The sequence below is a fragment of the Engraulis encrasicolus genome, chromosome 11 (genome assembly GCF_034702125.1).
Source record: "Engraulis encrasicolus isolate BLACKSEA-1 chromosome 11, IST_EnEncr_1.0, whole genome shotgun sequence".
Lineage (NCBI taxonomy): Eukaryota > Metazoa > Chordata > Actinopteri > Clupeiformes > Engraulidae > Engraulis > Engraulis encrasicolus.
In genome coordinates this window covers 17,986,304-18,008,232 of record NC_085867.1, presented here as the reverse complement: position 1 = coordinate 18,008,232, position 21,929 = coordinate 17,986,304, and the positions used below count along the sequence as shown (strand labels likewise).

Sequence of the window (21,929 nt, the reverse complement as noted above, 5' to 3'; positions counted from 1 at the left end):
TGTCATTTTGACATTTTATTTTATTTTATTGTTTTTACAAATAAAACACTGCACCACGGATATTTCTTTCCCACAAAATAAAAATCACATGGCATTTCAAATGAAACATGGAAATGAACAGTACAAGGCAGGTGATGGAGGAGAGGTGTTAAACATTTCATTATTGGCTCAGCAAATTTGGATTATTATTATTATTATTTGAACTAACCTACTAAGAAAAAAGGTTTTCCACACTCAGAGCAGGGCTGTAAGACCCTGGCAAATGATTGTCTGATGTCTTAAGCAGTTCAGATAAGATAAAACAACAAAACATTTACATCAAGTTTGTCCAGGGCACCCTTAGCTTGTCCTTTGGTTTCTGTGGCAAAGCAGAAATTTACAGCGTCTCAACACATCCCATTTAGAGAGAGAGAGAGAGAGAGAGAGAGAGAGAGAGAGAGAGAGAGAGAGAGAGAGAGAGAGAGAGAGAGAGAGAGAGAGGAATAGAGAAAACAAGAGGGGGACAGACATGGACAGAGAGAAAAAAAGAGGGTAAAATAAGTCAGCAATAGTAGCTCAAAGGGTTGCATTTAAATGGTAGCCTATGGTCTGAGGATGGAGACTATAGGACTGCATTTAACCTCGATGGCATGAAGAGTAGGACTGTGGCACACAAAAGTAAACTGCAAACTGATAAGGAGGACAATAACTTTCATAGACACACTGGAGCAAATCATCCCCCTAAAACCATCCAGAGGGATGGTCAAGTGGGCAGGCAGGCAGGCAGGCAGGCAGGCAGGCAGACGGCACTCCTTGAAGGAATGGCCATGCATGCCGCAAGGGAGAGTACGCTAATTCAGTGTGAGCGAGAGGGGAGCTAATCTTACCGCAAGGCTTCCCGAGGAGGAAAATCTCCTCGCCGCAAATCCTCTTCAACAAACGTTTAAATAAACCAACCCCAGCCGCCCTAAAGCCCAACCCGTGAACCCCAGAGATTGTGTAACAGTCATGTGTAGTAGAGTACATACAAAACAAACCGACAGACAGACACCACCCTCCCTCCCTCCCCACAACACAACAGTGTGCTGGCAAAACTACAGTAGAGGTGAGCTGGGGTGACTTGAATGCTAGAAATGTGGTCAAGAGGAAAGTTAGATGATGCTAAAGAGAACTAACATGTCCCTAGAGGATGATTTCCTAGATTGAGGAATTCAGAATTCAGTTTGTGACCCAGCCATGTGATGTAGAGTTTGCACGCACGCACGCACGCACGCACGCACGCACAACCACACACAACCACACACACAGCCTCTGGGCTTAAAGCCACCAAAAACCTCAATGACAAGTTCCAGAAAACATTAGCTATAGAGCATACATACAATACACACACATACAGTTCAGCAGTAGCAGTTTTGAAGCATACCATTTATTGCTAACCTCCTCTTTTTATCTTTTTTTTTTAAGTTTAGCCCACCCATCTTGTTAAGTAACCTCCAGCTCTCTTTTCAATAGTGTTCAGATCAAGACAGCTAATATTCCTGCTGCTTGAATTGAAGTTTCTCACACTGACTGACGGAGATTTCTGACAAAGCGACGGGGTCAAGTTCAGTCCCATAACAGTGGTCGACCCCTCCAGTTGAACAAAGTAGAAGACAGTGCATATAATGTGATGGCAGGGACCAAAGAGTCTTGGCGGTTTTTTTCCTGGCACGAGAAACGAGAACCCACAACGGCGATAACACAAGGAACTGAGAAGGAAGGAACTTGGCAAGTCCGGTACCATACAGGAACCAATACAACCCAGAACCATGTGCCTTTGGGGCTTCTAGTTCACCAAAATACCCCCTCAACATACACACAAACCCCAACACCACGCCTCCCAAAAAAAAAACAATTTATCTCCCCCGCCTCCTCCCATCTCTCCATACAGGATCTGTTCCGTAGACTTCAAACCACGGAACCCATTGACTCGGAACCAAGTGCCTCAACTCACCCCACCAAACCACACTCCCCAACAAACACACACACCCCCATCACTACCACCCCACCCCCAAAAAATCTCCTCCTATCCTCCATGTCCTTGTCTGTTTGGCCGTGCATGCTCGCCGGCTCCCCCTGCTGGCCCTCATGTCTTGTTGCGGGTGTAGACGCGCTCCCCGCGCAGCGTGAGGTGCTGGAGCTGGAACTGCAGGACCTCTGTGTCCGCCACGGACGGCTCCCGCAGGCTCATCTTGTCCAGGTTGAGGTAGTCCAGGGACTTGGACTGGGCCCTCTTGCCCCGCAGCAGGCACAGGGGCAGGGGCCCGTGCAAGGCCTTGCTGGGCTCACCCGATGAGCTCCCGCCGGGCCCCATGAGGCCTGCCAGGCCGGCGGGCCTGAGGTAGCTGTCCCCTGAGCTGGGCATGCGTCTCCGCCGCCGCCCGTTGACGGCCGGGATGTCGTAGGGCTGATAGTAGCGGCTCTTGGCCTTGTAGATGCGCGAGGCCCGGTGCAGGCCCACATCCAGGGGCCGGCGTAGCGGACTGGCCGGGGGGAAGGCCTCCAGAGGGGAGGAGGATGAGGAGCCAGAGGCACTGAGACCCAGACTGCCGGCACCACCGGGCAGCCTCTCGGCAGACGTCCCAACCTCCAGCCCAGAACCACCCGCACCACCACCGGTGCCGTTACCGGACCACTTGTGGGCCAGTTTGAGCAGCTCCTCGCCGGTGGTGAAGCCCACCAGGTAGTTGGAGTTCATATGCAGGATCTGGTATCCTGAGACAGTACTTTTGATGGGGGAGCATGGGGTGCTGGAGCAGCGAGGACGCTCCATCTCCACAGGCTTCAGAGTGGACTTGGCCTCCATCGCGGACATGGACGCCGCCACCGCTGATGAGGATGAGGATGGTGATGACGAAGGCTGGACGGCAGCCGCAGCAGCAGGCAGAACAGATATGGGTGCCCTGGGCCTGGACGCGCCACTGACATCCATCTCCATCTTTAGGGACATGACCTGGCTGGGGCTGCAGGAGGAGAGAGAGAGAAGAGAGGAGAGAGAGAGAGAGAGAGAGAGAGAGTGAGAGAGAGAGAGCGAGAGAGAGAGAAATGAAGATGAACATGGAGAAAATAAAGCCAGGCAAATTTATTTGTGCACACATTATGCTAGCTCACCCTCCATTCTGGAATATCCCCCTGCACAGAGGTAAGTTAAATAGACACAACATTTTAGACAAAGACACGGCTAATGAAGAGAACCGACATAGCTGTCCAACAGGTAACGCAGGGGACTACTTGTATTGTGGCTATTAGGGTTGTGACAATATTGTATCGAACTGAGAAATCACGATAGACAAAGTGACGATACTGTATCGCAGAGCAAGAAGGCAGGATTGTAAGCTTAATACGCCCTTTCATAGTTGTTTCACTTCATTCCAGAAATCTTAAGTTAATTGATCATTTTATCTTATAATGTTGGCAAATGAGAAAAAAGCAAATAAATTAATAATAATAATAATAATAATAAAACATTCAAAAATCGGTGTATCGAACCGCAGATCAAAAAACGTGACCCAAACCCAATCATGAGTTGAGTGTACCGTCAAAGCCCAAAAACGCAGAAAACAGAGAGGGAAAAGGCAGCGTGTCCAGTTAAGATTTAACACAAAGACCTATTACGCACAGTTCATTGAAAACAAAAAACTACAAGAGAGGGTGAAAGTCGCAGAAGGCCTCATGCTATGGAGGAACCTTTGGTGTGTTTCTAGTTCAAAAAGTGTAATAAAGTTAAGTTCCAACAAATGAGACAGGCATGTAACCATGTCTTCCTGGGCCTGAGCCATGTGTTTGTGCATATCCAAATAAGGAAGAAGGTTGGATAAAGGAATACATTGAGAAAAGTGGAAAGCATTACAGCCTCAGGCAATTCAACGTACACAGCGTTAGGTCAACACTTCATTACAAGGAGGTAGCATTCCATTGCGGTTCCAATGGTTTCGTAATGACAGTTTCTATTTGTATGGAATGTAAAGACAACCATGACATCACTCGCTGAACCTGTCACATACTGGCTGGCATTATCTATAGTCTAGAGCAACCAACTATTCCCAACCAAATACAGAAAATGAATATACCAAGAAAGTAACCCCAGCTACAGATAAGCTTATTCTTCTTCTTCTTCAATGGGTTTTAATGGCAGCGGGCATCCGAAACGTTGCACTGCTGCCACTACAGATATTCTGCTATAATTTCCTACTAAATGCAAACACTGTGCTGTATCGCACTCCAGACACACACACACACACACACACACACACACACACACACACACACACACACACACACACACACACACACACACACACACACACACTTAAGACCACATTAACATCCGCCCAATACACGCGGCTCATTTTTCTAATGGGGGAGGCACAGCAGCACAGGCCTCTCAATCTCTAACCTCATCCCCTTACATCTGTGTGAACTCAGGGGCCTAGAACCGGAGATAAAACCTAACCTCGCTGCTGCATTACGCCCGTTATGATCTCCAGAATAACACGGCCATATGGTCGGCCAGTGTATGGAACAGCCAAAAACAAGACATTGAAGGGAGGAAACACACAACAGCAGTGTGGGCTACGCAGCGTGCACATGAGATCATGTCAAAAACACCAGTTGGTGCCAAAGAGATATGGGTCAGAGGGATTTAAGACATGTCCGACAATGGAAAGAACAAAGATCAAAAAGAGAGATTAGCCTATGCCATACAAAGCAATGGTAATAATGACATGTAAATTAATGTTTTATTGATTAACTACTTAGGCTGACTTTTGACTGGCGTTTTTAAACATGTTAATTAAACTGTGACAAAGTCTTTCAGTCAAGCCACATGATTTTCTATGCTATAATAGGCCTACTGCCACTAAAAATGCTTACAGACTGACAAGGCTTTACCAGGTGGCTGCAATGTTTCAATGATAGTTCTACACTACATGACATCTGACTAAATGGCATTGTCATTTAGACAACAGTTATGTCTGGATTTGTACATTAGGTTGTATCTCCAAAGTAGCATATGTACAGGTGTATTGTGGCTCTTGCTAAGACTATCCCCTCCCATGTGAGAGGGAATGTGCATGGCATGCGTGTCATTGCTGTCTGGACCAGTGTCCTAATTGGTGGGGGTTACGTCGTAACCAGATGCAACGACCACGGAGTCACCAATTTGAGTCAAATGTCGTACAAGAGGGAAATCAGACATTTCATCACCTTGCTTTCACCTGACTAAAAAGCTGAAAGTTTAGACAGTGACGCTTAATCAAGCTTTATTGTGATGGGATTCTGCCAATGTCACAGTTTGATAGACCAATACCATCATCCAAAATCCAATCAATTCTAAATGACTCGCAACACCAGTCAGAGTGGTCCTAGTACACTGACTTTTAAATCTACTGTACATGTAGCTGCCTGCTAGTACTAGGCCTCTGTTCAGTATTTTGGGAGAGCCTGTCTGTCATCAGTTTACGATAGTCGTTAGACAAAATACTAATAGGCTACAGGAGCTACAAAAGCTAGGAAAAGGGAACATATCTCTAAAAGAACGCCTTATTATGTTGTTTCCTGATCGATGCTCTGCGTTCTGCCGAAAACACCTGTCATCGTTTCTGCTGTCAGTCAGTAGCTCTGCTCATTGGGAGAGCGCACTGAACTGCTAGTAGCCACGCTAATCCAACGGAAATACTACAATGAGGACAACGAGTCCATTGATGGTGTAATCTCATCTCGACGATGGTTACCGTAGGGTCAGTCAGGATAGTAAAAACATTTAATTTCTATGACATTGCTAGCATGCTAATGGATAGCCTGGATCACATCTCCATTGTGATGAGGAGCCAGTTCCATCCTGTTTTTTTCCTGGTGCTTGCGGGCTTCGTGGTGTGGACCCTGGTGAAAGACGTTGTGAACTGCCTGGGCCTTTTATTTTTTTCAATTTGAAAAATGATTAATGCTAGCCTAGGGTACATCTGGCACGAGCACCCGTCAATTCCATTTGCCTTATAATCGGGTTTCCAACTTAAACCATCCCCATGTCTGGAATGCACTTGCTCGCCACCATTACCACGAATCCATCGGATAGATGCTCCAGCTAGTTGGGTTGACGGTAGTCTGACAGCCGATCGAGTGGCTGGGCATAGAGTCGTTCGGTAGCATGTTCCATGGAGTACGAACATACAAATACTGTATGAATGAATTAATAAAATGGGAAACATACCTGTTCGACGGCTACGCCAAACTGCGCTCACGCCTCTGCTTGTCTGAGCCAAAATATCTGCCAGTGTTGTGTGTGTGTGTGTATGGCTATGGTGGTTACCAGCAGCACCCAGCCGACGCTTCCGACAGGGGTCACGTGATACAGTAATCTGGGCATGACCTCAGATTTGGTGTGAGAACATGGATGGAAGATAAGGAATGATCATCACATCAGTCTAAATTAAAACTGTCACCGTTATATTTAAATTTCATGACGAGTTAAGGCTTACATTATGGCATAAATTACATTTTATACATTATATTATTATATTTATACATTATACATTACATTATGGCATAAATTACAATTACAAGTCTCCTGATTACTTCCTCTCACTTCACATGACAGCATTTCCTGCAGGTTACCTCTAGAAAACACAATATAACGGTAGGCTATATTGTAATGCTAAGACTGAATTTGTTCCTCACTGAGTCAGTTAAAACTAATGTGTTCTAGTAGCCTAAACCAGAGGGTATGTACGTCAAAGTCAACAACCTATTTTCAGAATGCAGAATGTACAAGAAGAGTAGGAAAAAGGCAGCATATACAACGGGAAACTTGTACAAAGGGAACTTCCATCAAAGTTTATTTCCATTATATACACAACATGTATGTTTGGTTGCAATGGAATAAAGCATTATACTAAAGAACAATCATCACATTCTGTAAGGCAGACTTTCTTCCATTTCCAGTTCAATCGTTTAGAAATGCAAAGTGCAGGTTCATCAGTAGGACTACAGCTAAAATATTTATCAAAAATATAAGATGACTGTGTGTGTGTGTGTGTGAGTGTGTGTGTGTGTGTGTGTGTGTGTGTGTGTGTGTGTGTGTGTGTGTGTGTGTGTGTGAGTGTGTGTGAGTGTGTGTGTGTACGCACGCACAGGCACTCACTCAAGTGTGGGACTGTACATTGGTGATGTGTGTATGCGCTTCTGTCAGTTTGTGTGTCAGAACATTTTAACAGACACTTTTAACAGTCCTTTTACACTTTGGACCAGAAGAATAATCTACCATAATGTCTGAATGAAGAGAATCCATTTTATTTGGCTCCATTCTGGATTTTTTCCTCAAGGATGTGTTGGCTGCAGCATTGTCAAATACAGTAACATTTGCGGACAACAGACTTTGCACCCTGCATGTGTGTGTTTTTTTTAAAAATCAACAACGTTTCTTACATTCAAATATACAAACAGGAACAAAAGCAACACAAATATAGAGACATGACATTGATGGCTTTTTTCGTGTCTGTTCCCACTATTCACAACACAGCTAACTTCTGTGACACTATGTGGTGAAACGTGTACTTTGTATCGGTAACCTTTTAAAATGTGCTAAGCTTAAAAGTTCAAGTGATGTGTGTGTAACCATTGTCTACACTATCTACGTCTTACATGGGGATTCTTACAGGGATGGACCTCATAGGCAATGTGTTTCGCACCATTATGGCACATTCAGTTCATGTAACAAACTCAAGTCGTACTGTAAATTCATGTCCCAAACCAAAAGCTTGAGTTGATTTGATTTGTTTTCGCTTATGGACCCTTGCTTAAAGTCTGAGATGGGCCATGACCCTTTGGGGTGCTGGACACCACTACCGCAGTGTGTTCCTCAACACCTGACGACGTCAACGAAGATGACGACAAGATGGCGCTACTTGGAACTGTAACCTTTGTCTTGGTCTCCTTATCTCCTGAACTTTTGGAGAGCGAGACCTGAGGTGCAGTCCCACTACCACCATCCCCACCGCTGCTGCTGCTGCCTCCACTGCCGCCATGTTCAAATCGCGGTGTAGCTGCCTTCAGTTCTCGGTCCTCCTGCTGCGGTTTTGCCGGTGCGGCAGGCGGGGTGGGGGGCAAACAGACGGCGGGTTGTGTGCTGCTTAGGCCTTGGCTCTGGACGGCCCCAGGGCCTTGCTGGTTTTGGGGGTCTGTGGTAGGCTTGGTTTTGCTGGGCGTTGAGGTGCAGAGAGGAGAGCTCCCCTTTGGTGCCTTGTTCGCCCCTCTTAGGTTAGGTGGGCTTGTTGTGACCGGTCGATGTGAAGACTGCTCGCACACTGTGACAACATGCATGCACACACAGAGGACAGAGTTGGCGGGGAAGAAAGAGACAGACAGACACACAGATAGACAGACAGACAGAGAGAGAGAGAGAGAGAGAGAGAGAGAGAGAGAGAGAGAGAGAGAGAGAGAGAGAGAGAGAGAGAGAGAGACAGAGAATACACCATTGCTGCTACATATTTTATGTAGGCCAATATATGAATTGTAATTATTACACAATTCTTTCAGAATGTGCTTCATTTTGAAGCACAATAAAGCCAAAGTAGGACACGTAAAATAAAAGTAAAATTCGTCTTTAGGTACTGTGGAGTAACTGATGAAACAGCTATGTAATATCATGCACCAGTGTTGTACTTGCATCATGAATTCAGTACTTGTACTTTCTAAACCTCTGGAGACAATACACAATGCATCATTCGGTGTAACTGTTGCACACTTACGTACCTGGGGTACCTGAAGCTGCCCTTTCCATAGCATGCTTCTGGGTGAACGGACACGGTAAAACCCTTGCTGGAGTGTACGTGTTTAAAGGGGCTTTCTTTCCAGGAACAGCTGCAGAGTGGGGAAACGACAAGACAAAACCATGACTGTGTGAGGCGACAGATACACTTGCTCTTCATCAGTAAATCAGCAGAAATCCTGGTGTTATTTTCACATCACATCCCCATAGCCTCATAAGAGTTATCACCTGTTGAACATTTGTCGTCATCAGAATGGCAATGACTAAGTTGTAACGTGTTACTTACCCTGTGACCACACCAACAGTGACAAAACCTACGTCATAGACATTTTTTGTCGCTTCTGGAGTGTTCATACCTTCAGGCTCTTTTCTGTTGTGTTTCTTTAAAAGCTCACAGAGAATAGGCTCTACTGAGGTATCTTATGACTGCATACACATGGTCTTCCAGTACAGTCCAGACCATGTCGTGATCCTCTCCCTCTTATTCTGTGGCGCTTGGTAGTGGCTAGCGTAAGATACATGCTACTGACATCTACAGCACTAAGGGAACTCCATTCAATCTCAACCTCCGCTGGTCTCCAGAAGGGGTGTTCACCTGTAGTCACATGGAACCCGAAATAGTACAGGCTTGAATCGTTTGTACTACTTTGTTCACCGCCTGGTTGGGTGCTGTGGCGCAGCTCTCCCCATTGACCATGGTGACCTGCATTTGAATCCAGCCACCGAAACTCGTCGTGTAGGGCAGTCATGGGTGAGCGGTTAGGGCGTCAGACTTGCATCCCAGAGGTTGCCGGTTCGACTCCCGACCCGCCAGGTTGGTGGGGGGAGTAATCAACCAGTGCTATCCCCCATCCTCCTCCATGACTGAGGTACCCTGAGCATGGTACCGTCCCACCACTGAGGGCTGCCCCCTTTCACGGGTGAGGCATAAATGCAATTTCGTTGTGTGCAGTGTTCACTTGTGTGCTGTGGAGTGCTGCGTCACAATGACAATGGGAGTTGGAGTTTTCCCATTGGGCTTTCAACTCCATCTCTCTCTCCAAATACCTCCCTGTTGGTCTTCACCATCCTACGCACCGCACGTACCATAAACGTGCAGCATTACCCATTGGAGACCAAGATCCAATCCAGCTTCGGTCATTTCCCAACGCAACACTATCCCTCTCTCACCATCCCATCTGAATAAAAGCAAAAGCCTGGGGGAAAAAAAACGATAGCAAAAGAACGTTGTACCTGGAGAAGAGGCGGAGAGGTCCAGGAAGGAATCCTGGGACTGTGCTATGGAGGCCAGGAAGTCGTCGACCTGCTTCAGGGACAGCGAGTTGTGGAGCGTCTCCAGAGGACAGATGGAGGGCACCATGGAGTACAGCTCGAAGCCTACAGGGAGAGAAAGACCCGGGGTCAGATGTCACCATACACAGCCACATGAACACTGGTGTACAAGCACTCACACACATGCGCAGGCACACACTCGTACACGCACACGCACGCACACGCACACACACACGCGCACACACACACGCGCACACACACACACGCGCACACACACACACACACACACACGCGCACACACACACGCGCACACACACACACGCGCACACACACACACACACACACGCAAACACAGGCGCGCACGCGCACACACACACGCGCACACACACACACACACACACGCAAACACAGGCGCGCACGCGCACACACACACACGCGCAAACACAGGCACGCACGCGCGCACACACACACACACACACAAAAAGCATTAGACTACTAGTTCCATAAAGATGAGAGGTGTGTTTGTGTTTCACATGGAGCTGACGGGAGACACAGAAACATGGCAACTCCGATTATCTGTGAGGATGGGACAGAGAAAAACTAAATCACCGTCAAACCCGGGTTTGAGGTGGGACAATGGTAGGGTGGGTGGGTTGGTTAAGACAAGAAAGTACACCTCACTGAATGCTTTATCTACTGCAACTGTTTCAGCCAAGGTGACAACGCATGGGGGCGAGGCGAGAGTGTAGGAACTTCTACCTACCTGCTCAGGCGGTATTGTCTACCTACCTGTGTGGACAACTTATTGTAGGTATTGTAAGGATCATTTGTACTGTGATGAACAGGGGTCCTACTGACATGGCGGGATACAAATCACACCAAGAGTGAAGTCGTGTTGTGGTGATTGGTTTTAAAAGTCAAAAACCACAAGGGTTTTCAAGAGGATCATTAGCTGATAAAGAAACATGTTGAGGAGAAACGACGACACTGCTGAGCATTAATCTGTCATTAGGCCATTGCCACCATGTCTGTTAATCGTCCTGAATCAATCCGTTGTTGGGAAACTCATTTACAAAGAAATAATGTTTAAACCCTCTAACCAACCTACTATGTTGAATGCTGCCAATATTTCTAGAGCAATAACGATGGACACTTTTCAATGACACAATCAGCATTTGACATTAGCAATATTGTACTAATAATAATACTGAGAAATGAATAGTTCAACTACTTCTCAAAACAGAATACCTAAAAGCCCCCTATCTTTTCTTCCACCTTACCCTACAACAACATTGTCTGTTTTAAAAGGATGTTTTAACCTTTTTTAGTTTTTTTTAATCCTGGAGAGGTAGACAGCAATGTCAAATGCATAGGAAACAACAACTATTCACTACTTTCCTATCTCTACATAAACAGCTACACTTTAGGGGGCACATTTACAACACCACTTAATACTTTCTAAGTATTCTAGCTAAGACAGCATGATCATCTTACCAAAATGTTCATGAATAGTTTGGTATGCTTGGCCTTACAAACACGAGAGAAAAGAAAAAACAGTAGGATTTAAGAGTGCATGCGCGTGTCTGCGTATGTGTCCGCTTTTGACACATGTATGATACCAGTTACAGTTTTATTCCTTTCCATGACTATCTGCATACAACTACACAATATGCATCACCTGGACAACTAAGGCATTCATATGCTTGGTACCTGGTATCGGGAAACTTTTTCTGGTGCTTAGGGATGCATTTATGTGGAACATACCAGTATGCCAAGAGTGGAAGGGCCAATGAACTAAGGCATTGGAAACACTACGGTGCACAAACAGGGACAAAAAGGAGGAGAGAAAGGGGAGTTGGACTGTGAGGCCGAGGGCTGAAAACTGTGAGAGATAAAGGAAGCCAAAGTCTACACAACAGCAGAGGAGGAGCCTGAGCTGAGAAGAAAACACCAAACAACATTCAGACGAGCGATCAATGGGGGAGAATTCAACATAGTTAACACTTACCACAGAACATACTGGGAAACACTGACCCATTTAGAAAAGCAGATACAAAAACAAAAGCAAAAAACAAAACAAAACCATAAAAATAGGATATATCTTTGACAATTGTCTGAGCTACAAAAAGGCATAAAACACTTAAAAATTCTTTAAAAATACCTTTTAAACCTGTGTCATTAGAATACAAAGAATGGAAAATCAATGGATAAACAAAGTATAACTTTTTCAGCACAGAATTCCTCAGTTAAAGAAACACAGAAAAAAAGATGGTCCCATATCACATTTTGATGGACTGCCAAACTCGATCATGAACTCATGAGAGGTACAAAATGACAGAAAAGAAGTTTGAAAAGGAAAAAAAAAGAAAAAAGACCTACTGAATGAACTACTAAATATAACTTCCTGCGATCCATAAGTAGTATTGAGACTTGGCTGAGTAGAACTGAGCTGAGCTGAGCGGAGCTGAATGACAGGAGAGGAGAGGAACGATCGGAGCGGAGAAGAGTAGAAGCCTGAGCGGGGGGGTCTGCACATTGCCAGGTTCAGAAAGTGAAAGTCCTGCCCAAAAACGTACCGTACCCCAGCCAGTCCCCTGGACCAGCTGATCATAATTAGTGCTAAAGGTCCAACTCAAACTAGTACCTCCCGTCCTCTGCTTCAGCTTGTGGCCTCTTGCCTTGGCGTCTCCCCTCCTCCATGGAGAAAACAAAGTCTCACCGCTGCCAGCCTAGGCAGAGCAACGTTTGGGGAGTTTTCCCCCATGCAACATCCCGATTGCAAATGAGAACATAACCTTTGAATTGTGCTGTGGCAAGATATTGAGTGAATCTTAGATCAGTGATGTCTTGCCTCGCATCACCTGCACCAAGGCAAAAGGAGACGAGGAGAGGCACTAGTCTGAGTTGGACCCCATGTCAACAGCAAACATGTAGATGAGTCGAGTAATGAAATCCCCTGGTTCCAGAGCACAGGCGTTACACTGTACAGAAGGACTTTTACTTCCTCAAGCCTGTTTTGTCCACCCTTGCGGGCCAGATAGTGAGTGAGTGAGTGAGGCTGGTAAGCACCAGAAGTGGCATACATTACATTGGCACCATCACAGACTGCTCTGGACTGGTGGCCCAGGAGTTAGGAAGGTGGGAACCGAAGAGGGGGTTTGTGTCTGACTTACTCAAAACCATGAAAACGGGGGAAAGAACACAAAAAAATTAAAATAATAATAATTAAAATAAGTAAATGAGAGAGGAGGAAGAGAAACCACAACAGAATTAAATGAAAGCAAACATACCATTGGTTGGGTGTCGCGCAAATGAGATAGAAAATCTTTTTACAGCAGAACCACGCGTGGCCTCTGAGAAAGAGAAACAGAGGGTCCTGAAAATGTACAACATCTAACAGAAAGAAGGGAGTTAAGAGATAGAAGGACGAAGTGCTAGAAACGCAAGAAAGAACTCAAGCCTTTAGAGAAAAAAAAGCATGCAGGAAGGAGGGGTGAGGTAAGGAGAGGAGAGTTGTTTTAGTGAGTTAGCAGATAGGGGTCTGGCCAGCCAGAGCAACGTAGATGGTGGATAAACCCTTTCCCCATGGATGGATCGCTATGGTTACCGACACCATGTATTCCAGCATGTTGGCTATTTCCATCCCCACTTGGGAGAAGGAAATGGGGGAATAAGAGCAGAGTGTGTGCTCGTACTGTAAGGGCTACTGCGAGAGTCTCACAAAATGGACACTGGTCAAAAAAAGGGGGTCCCCTCCAAACCACATCCAACCTCGTGGCCGAGATCCTCTCTAAGATTCAACGGCTGGCAGTCGCATGCTACAACCCATTCATTTTGGCTTTTCATTGTGATGGAACTGCCCTGCACTTTAGCATGACACGTAACTTCACAATATCCTTACAATAAAAAGGCTTTTTTTTAATTTGTAGAGAACATTTAAGGAATCCTGGGCCTTTAGACGATAACAGAACATTTACATACTAAGCTTAAGGTTTTGGGCTTTGAAGGGTACACTAATGATATGGTATCTTATTTTACAATGAGGAATTATTTTGCCACCCGTCTACAGTACGCAGATTCTATTACATACAGATTTTTTGTGACGCGATTGCAACATTCTGCTTCTCTACTACAGGCAACTAGTCATTGCTAATCATTGCGACTGAGTAAACCAAGCACAAATGCACATAACTACACTATGACTACACAACTAAATAAAGGCTGATTGATTGATTACTGTATCTATCGCAATGACATATCCCTGACAACCTGGAATGGAGCCTGGTAAAGCTAGTGCTATGACCTAATATGAAAGCTGGTGTAAGGTTGCGAAGTAAAAGTGTGATTCAAAAGGCTAGCCTTAGCCTACTTGTATTCTTCTGTCAATTGCTAATCCACATCACGAGTAATTGCACAAAGCAACAACACAGCTAATCTATTAATGTAACTGATCAAGTTTCATATCACTTCCTAACTTTTTTAGTTTTTTTTTTGGGGGGGGGGGAATACATTGAGATGTTTTACCTATACTATGTGATGTTTACAATCATTTAATACAACGATCGTTCTCACAAAACAAACAAAAGGGTGAATGGCCAGACAGTGTGACAGAATTTGACAGAATGTGACAGCATGTTGCTGGGGACATGTTTGATGGCTCAAATCTCAATGTTGTTGAATTGTATTTCTAAAGGTTGTATGGAAATATCAGGTGGGGAGACTCTGTTTTATGCATGGAGTATGTCACTTTCAAAAGTCCTTCCGATGCATGTAGGAGTGACATTACACCCATGATTAAAATCCTGAGACAAATATTCATATTTCGTGCTGGTGCATCATAGCCATGTTGTAATTAGAGCAAAGACTTGCAATTCTTTCCTTTGTCTCGAGAATTTGATCAGGCGTGCGTCACAAAATGGTGACCTTCCCCAAAGACAAACAAAACTGCTGCCAATTGAGTAAATGATTATGCTTTCCCTCGGGACAGCCCTTCACCAAAAAATGAGTAAAAGGCACCGAAACAAATTCACTCTTCCACCAGACCTTACACCAAAGCGAACTCCAGGATTCCTTTATTGAAAAACAAAAATAAAGATCTGAGCAAAAATAAAAATGAATAAATAAAAAAATGACTAAAATAAATTGAAATGATTAAGTAGGGATAAGGGTTCATCTCATCACAGGATGTGTGTGCGAGTCTGCACATACCATCTAAGAAGCCAGAGGTGGTCAGCTTTTTACGGTGTGCGCGCGCATAATCTTGCAGGTTAGGAGCGCTGGACGACCCCCCGAGCACCATGGTGCTAAACAGGCCAGCGCAATGCGACCCTGATGGAGGGGGGGTTAGAAGAGAAGGAAACACAGCAAACACAGCGTGTTTTCCCTCAGACACACACAGAAGAACACGCTCGCTCTCACACACACACATACGTACATCCATCCACACACACACACACACTCAAGAATACATACGTACACCCCTCACACACACACACACACGCCACTCAATGCATGCATCATGCATTTGTAGATAGTTGCCACAAGATCGCTGTCAGTGCAGCGTTGAAGAGTCCATTATAACGGCACTGACTTAACTATTCAATAGTACAACTAGGTTTAAAGAAAGCATACAGCTAATTCACTACAACAGTCACCTTGACGAATGTCACGACTAGGTATAGCTACCTAACTAGCAATTTAAAACACATTATAGGTGCAAGAGTTGGGACTTGGGACTGATTACAAAAGATCTTTCGACTAAAATCTGCTGAAACTAGCAACACTGCAAACACACATTCATCTTCATAGATATTGCTACAAGGAGGTCTTTAAATTGACAAGACACAACTTCACCTTTAGAAATACAACAATACATCTGACTGTAAGGTACCGTAATCGTCATTTAGATATGATATAAAACATTGAATTGAATTGGCCATACTACAAAGGCCTAGTAATTCAAATGTATAGGCCATATGCATCAACAATGTCTTAGATACTTTAGTTTTAGCCATGGATGTGAACCATATCCATGAGGCCAAAACAGAGACATTCAGTTTACCTCTGCCTAACGCATTGCACTTTTATTTTGCTTCCTTCAATTAGGGTATACGAAATATTATAAGCTTCACTGCTGACAGCTGCGAAGCTTTGAATTTTCAAACACAGTTTGTAAATCCTAAAGATGATACTAAATGAGAATAAAGTCAGCCTGTTTTTATACATGTGGCAAAAATCTTAGATTTAAAATGTGCTTTCAAATAAGATAAAATCAAGCTATGAAGGTTCATATCTGGAGTTGCTAGTGATTGGGTGCCACACAAGAGGTTGCAGTCAGAAAAGCAACACGTGTGCAAAGAGGTCAACGGTGGTGCAAGAAGTACAGCAAGTCAAGATCAAGTCAAGGCAGAAGTCTACAAGAGATGATATCAACACGGCAAACTCTGCATTGTTCTGAACAACAAAGATCTAGCAACCGTTTTTTTAAACAAAGATCTAATCCCTGGGTATTTTAGAAATTCCCAAACGAAACCTTGATACCTGATGCTAGGGTCCTTGAAATTAAAAGTGATCAATTGATTGATCTGTCAAAATGAGTAACATCAAAACATCATCTAGGTATACATTACATTGTACTACTTGGTGTCTACCAAAACCGTAAGAATAAATACTAGAATAGTACAATGTTAGGGTTATACCCACATGGTGGGTGGCTATCTTACCTATGCCTGTGGTGAGCTTGTGGTCAGAATGAAGCCTTCCAGGCCGAAGGTGGCTGTTGTTCTCTGCCAGAACCTAACGAAGGTGGAGACCACAAACAAACAACCTCCTATTAGACTGACTCCAATGTGATGGACACGATCAAAACAAACAAACAAACAAACAAACAAACACAGTCACCAAACATGTTTTCTGTCTAGAGTGCACAGGCATTAATTAAGCAGCAGGGAAACGGGTTAGTGATTAGGACCACAGGGCAGCACACGCAACAAATGGAGGTCTGAAGAAGGAAACGAACGAGTCAGACAGACAGACAGACATACAGACAGTGAAAGAGAGACGGCAGACATGCACCCATCCCCATGTCCATTAAGGAGTCCATTCCAGGTGAGAGGCAATGGGGACCTGACACGGTAGACAACCACAGCGAGGAAGTGTAAGGGTGGATTGGAGACAGGGACAGGGGACAAACGCAGTGCAGTGCAGGGCAGTGCAGTGGAGGACAAGGCAAGTGGCGACAGACATGGCAACAGTTTGCATGTTATTCGGGGTTTACAGGAAATTAATATTTAATAATAAAAAAAAATCCAAGACTACATAAGTAGCTGGGAACCAAATTCACATGGCACCTCAAGTACAAACATAGTAAATATTAATGACAAATATCAACAAAATAAATGTAAAAAATGGGAGGGAGTCCTGTTCTTTTTCCAGTAGAGCGTGCACAAAGGAAAAAAAGAAAGAAACCTTGGACACACTTGAAATGAGTGGCATCTCCTCCTAAGCAAACCGGTCTTGGGAGGACTTTCAAGGGAGAGCAGACGCACGCACGTACGTACGGACGTACGGACGGACGGAGGGAGGGAGGGAAGAGAGTAGGGACGGACGGACGGAGCGAGGGGAGAGAGGGAAGGAGGGAGGACAGTAGGGATGGAGGAGGGTTTTTTTTTTCAAAAGGCCATGAGTCAGGGGTAATGAGGACGGGACACTATGGAGACATCATGACCCCACCCTCTGGGTCCATTTCAACATCTAACCTCCCGTCCTCTCCTTTCGCTAGTGACCTCGTGATGCGAGACTACACGTCATTGACCATAGACGTTTTATTCAATATCTCGCCCAATTCAAAGGTCATTTTCTCATTTGCAATCGGGATGATGAATGGGGAAAAGGCCCCAAAAGTTGTTGTGGCTAGGCTGACAGCGGGGAAACGTAATCGTTCTCTCCACGGGGGCGGGGCATCAGCGAAGCACGACGCCACAAGCAAAACGAGAGGACGGGAGGTTAGGCACTGAAAGGAACCCTCTCACTCTCACATCTAAACACAAGGAGCTTACCTGTGGACCAGGGGGGACGCTTATCCACCAGGGCCTCAGCTCCCCCCCGCCTCCCTCCCGCTGTTTAAAGAGGACGGGGAGGTAAACAGGCACTTACTGCACTACTCCTCTTTCACATGGCAATAGAATAGGCAGGACAAACAAAAACTGTGGTGCACAGGATTATGCAATATACAGTGAGGAGAATAAGTATTTGATCCATTGCTGATTTTGTTGGTTTGCCCACTAATAAAGACATGATCATTCTATAATATTAATGATAAAATGTATTCTAATATGGAGAGACAGAATATCAAAAAGGAAATCCAGAAAATAACTTTAAAGAATATATTTTAATTGATTTGTATTCCATTGAGGAAAATAAGTATTTGACCCCTCTAGTCAAAGAAGACAAAATACTTGGTGGCAAAGCCCTTGTTTTCTCATTCAGAGGTCAGATGTTTCTTTCAGTTAATGACAATGTTTGTGGATATATTAGAAATGATTTTTGTCCACTTTTCTTTGCAGATCATCTCTAAATCATTTAAGTTGTATGACTGTAGCTTGGCAAATGGGATCTTTTGTCCCCTTCACAGGATTATTATAGGGTTAATGTTTGGAAACTGTCTAGGCCACTTCATGACCTTAATGTGCTTCTGCTTGAGCTACTCTTTCGTTGCTTAGGCTGTATGTTATGGATTATTATCATATTGGGAGGCCAATCCATGACCCACCTTCAGTCTAGTGGTGGTGGGAAAGAGGTTGGCATGCAGCATTGTACGTTTACATGTCTCCCTTCATCCATTTCTTGACGATGTGAAGTTGTCCTGTGTCTTGGCCAGACAAACAACTTCAAAACATAATGTTACCACTTCCATGTATGATGTTGGAGAAGGTGTTGTTCTTGGGATCATAGGCAGCATTTCTCTTCCTCCAAACAGATCGAGTTGTGTTAATGCCAAACAGTTTGATTTTGGTGTTATCTGATTCCAGCACCTCCCAATCATATCCTAATCCAGTTTGATGTTCATTGGCAAACTTCAGGTGAGCCTGAACAGGTTCCTTCTGAAGCAGGGGTACCATACATGCACTGCAGGATTTTAATCCGTTGTGGTATTAAGTGTTTCCAATAGTTTTCTTAATGATTAAGGTCCCAGCTGCCTTGAGATCATTTCCTAGCTCCTCCCATACAGTTTTAAGGTGCTTTATCTCTTTTTTTTTCTGTTTATTAAATTCCCACAAGGTCAAATCTTGTATGGAACCACAGACAGGCCTAAGATTGATTATTGATGATCATGTTGTATGTCCTAAAATTGGGAAGAAATGCACCAACAGCTTGCTCCTTAATATCTAGGAGCCAATTTCAGCCTTGTTGAGTTCTAAAATCTTGTCCCTGACATTCTTTGACAGCTTTTTGGTCTGTCCCATGTTGGCGAGTTTAGTTTGATTGATTGACTGATTCTATGGACTGATTCTGCAGATTCAATGTGTCTTTTGTGCAGGTTACTATTAACAGGTGTGTTCAATTCAGATAACAAGTTGATTGGAAGTGCCATTTGATCTGCGGGATCAGAACTCTTAATGGTTGGCAGGGGATCAAATACTTATTTCCCTCAATGAAATATAAATCAATTAATATATATTCTTTAGAGTTAATTTCTGGATTTTCTTTTTGATATTCTGTCTCATCATATTATAATACATATTATCATTAACATGAAAGACTGGTCATGTCTTTATTAGTGGGCAAACCAACAAAATCAGCAAGGGATCAAATACTTATTCTCCTCACTGTATCTTTCTGCTCGCCCTTGGGGAAAAGAGCTGCTTGTATAAGTTCCGCTAAGCGTCAGTCTGAGTTAGAAATGTTCACCAATGGACTCAACAGAGTTGAGTGAAGGTCTGAGCTACAAGGCTATGAGTTGTTGCGCAAATGAAAACAAATCAGCGAGACAGACAATTTGTCTGACAGGGTAGGCATTAGGCAAGCAGCTCTGACGACAAGAGTTAAGCTATATAGAATTTTTAATGTGCACCATTTTCTTTACAGCAGGTTCATGTCATTTGCACTACATACACAGCCCTGGCATGTGTAACATTAACATCTTCCATGAAATAGTCAAATCATTTAAGTCTCAGAGGGAAAAAAAAGTTTTCATCAGTAAGCAGTATGGTGTACACAAGAGCTGACATGTGAAGCCAAGCTTTCCCTGCTGCGGTGAGCGGGTTGGAAATGTAGTCCAACTTTAACATTCACTAAATTTCAACCCAGTTGAAGCCAAAAGCCACTTGAGACTACAGTATAGGGGGGTTAAGGATCGTGCTTAAGCAGAAATGGGTTTGAATTCCCAAGTAATGGGGAGGCAGATAAGGGGGAGGATCAGGCAAATTCAAGGAGGACCGAAAAATTAAAAAAGACATCCACCCAAGACACGTGTTTTTTTCTTCAAAGATTAGTACACAGGGTTAAAAACCAATGCCACCAGTTTGACGGAAACTCAAGAGGTTGGTCTGTAAGTTATTATTGTTTTCCACATAGAAATTGCGCAGGTTGTAAAGGACATCTAACTTGTTTCAGCAGATAAATCTACAGGGATATCTGTACCCACAGTATGTTTAAAATCAATCATATCTGGTTTTCAATAACGAGTGTTAAGTAGAAGGACTGAAACTGGATTTTTTATGCAGGGGTGTAATTTATAAGAAAAAAGGAAACGAAGATGGCTTGGAATCACTTTGTTGGTTTTTACAAACTTTACCAAAACTGAAATAAATTGTTAATAAAAAATATTATTATTATTATTATTACTATTATTATTATTATTAGTTGAGCAGTGTTGTGAATGATCTGATGTTAATGCTGTATTACTATGAACAATGTTAGACAAAAAAAATAAAAAGGTTATGCAAAAGAGGGAACTGTAGTGTTATGCAAAACTAACACAGGGGTGGACATCCATGGAGTAGAAAGTCTGTCCTGTCACATATCTTAATATGCCTTCAATGCTCATTACACAGTAAATAGAAAATTGAGTACACTTTCACTTTTTGACGTTTGCTCCAGGTTTCACTGAAACCAGCTGTTCCTCATAGCAACACCTTTAAGGACACCTATTTGGGCCGCCATGTGTAAGCGGTTCGGGCGTCAGACTTGTAGCCCAAAGGTTGCCGGTTCGACTCCCGACCAGCCAGATTGCTGGGGGGAAGTAAATAACCATTGCTCTCCCCCATTCCCCTCCATGACTGAGGAACCCTGAATACTGTCCCATCCTGCTGTTTTGGACTGCCTCCTTGCACGGCTAAGGTGTAAAATGCAGTTTTGTTGTCTGCAGTGAGCACCGAGTGTTGTGGAGTGCTGTGTCACGACGACAATGGCACAATGACAACTTTTAATCAAGGTAGATGAGCTAGCACCTGAAGTCCCCTGTGTCCGCGATGCATAGTCTCACAGGACCTTCACTTTCTTAAACCACTTGAATAGCTTCTACTGAATGCATTGCATTTATACCCCAATTGAAGCAAGCAAAATATAAGAAATGTTACACACTTCACTGCCTCCAGCTGAGAAGCTTTGAATTTTCAAACACTTTGTATTTTTTTTATTCAACTGAATAAAACAGTAAGTTAGGACAGGAATGAAGATCACACGTTAAAGTGTGCCTCTTTGTTGACTGTGAAGCAAGTGAAATTCTTGGCCACAGCAGTGCGTGTCTGCTAGGACAAACATTGAACAGCCACAGAACTGCGCTTGACGTGGAATTTAGTAGTATTGGTACACATCTTGGAAATTGCCAATGAAAATGGGAATTTAGAAAGAATAGAACATTTTAAATCTTAAG

At 44.0% G+C, this 21,929-nt stretch overlaps 2 protein-coding genes across 11 annotated transcripts in view; both read right to left on the bottom strand.

Annotated features, from left to right (window-relative positions):
• On the bottom strand, positions 1–6,311 carry macir (macrophage immunometabolism regulator). Its single transcript, XM_063210087.1, has 2 exons — positions 6,227–6,311; positions 1–2,981 (listed from the first exon to the last, which is right to left on the bottom strand). The coding sequence occupies exon 2, from the start codon at positions 2,966–2,968 to the stop codon at positions 2,105–2,107; it is 864 nt and encodes a 287-aa protein (XP_063066157.1). The 5' UTR covers positions 2,969–2,981; positions 6,227–6,311; the 3' UTR covers positions 1–2,104.
• Positions 6,312–6,820: 509 nt separating this feature from the next.
• ppip5k2 (diphosphoinositol pentakisphosphate kinase 2) overlaps positions 6,821–21,929 on the bottom strand; it is a 64,891-nt gene continuing 49,782 nt past the window's right edge. For 6 of the 10 annotated variants that reach the window (XM_063210128.1, XM_063210135.1, XM_063210130.1 and 3 more), the window contains 5 exons: positions 16,777–16,849; positions 15,263–15,382; positions 10,016–10,159; positions 8,767–8,874; positions 6,821–8,318 (listed from right to left, as the gene is read on the bottom strand). In XM_063210128.1, coding sequence (XP_063066198.1) covers positions 7,798–8,318; positions 8,767–8,874; positions 10,016–10,159; positions 15,263–15,382; positions 16,777–16,849 — 966 coding nt within the window. In that variant the 3' untranslated portion in view covers positions 6,821–7,797. Of the gene's footprint in view, positions 8,319–8,766; positions 8,875–10,015; positions 10,160–13,344; positions 13,408–15,262; positions 15,383–16,776; positions 16,850–21,929 lie in introns of all 10 variants that reach the window. The other 4 variants (XM_063210134.1, XM_063210137.1, XM_063210138.1 and 1 more) reach the window with 2 other exon arrangements.

Excerpts from the sequence above, each read along its gene's own strand:
- macir (XM_063210087.1), bottom strand. The coding sequence starts at position 2,968 with ATGTCCCTAAAGATGGAGATGGATGTCAGTGGCGCGTCCAGGCCCAGG.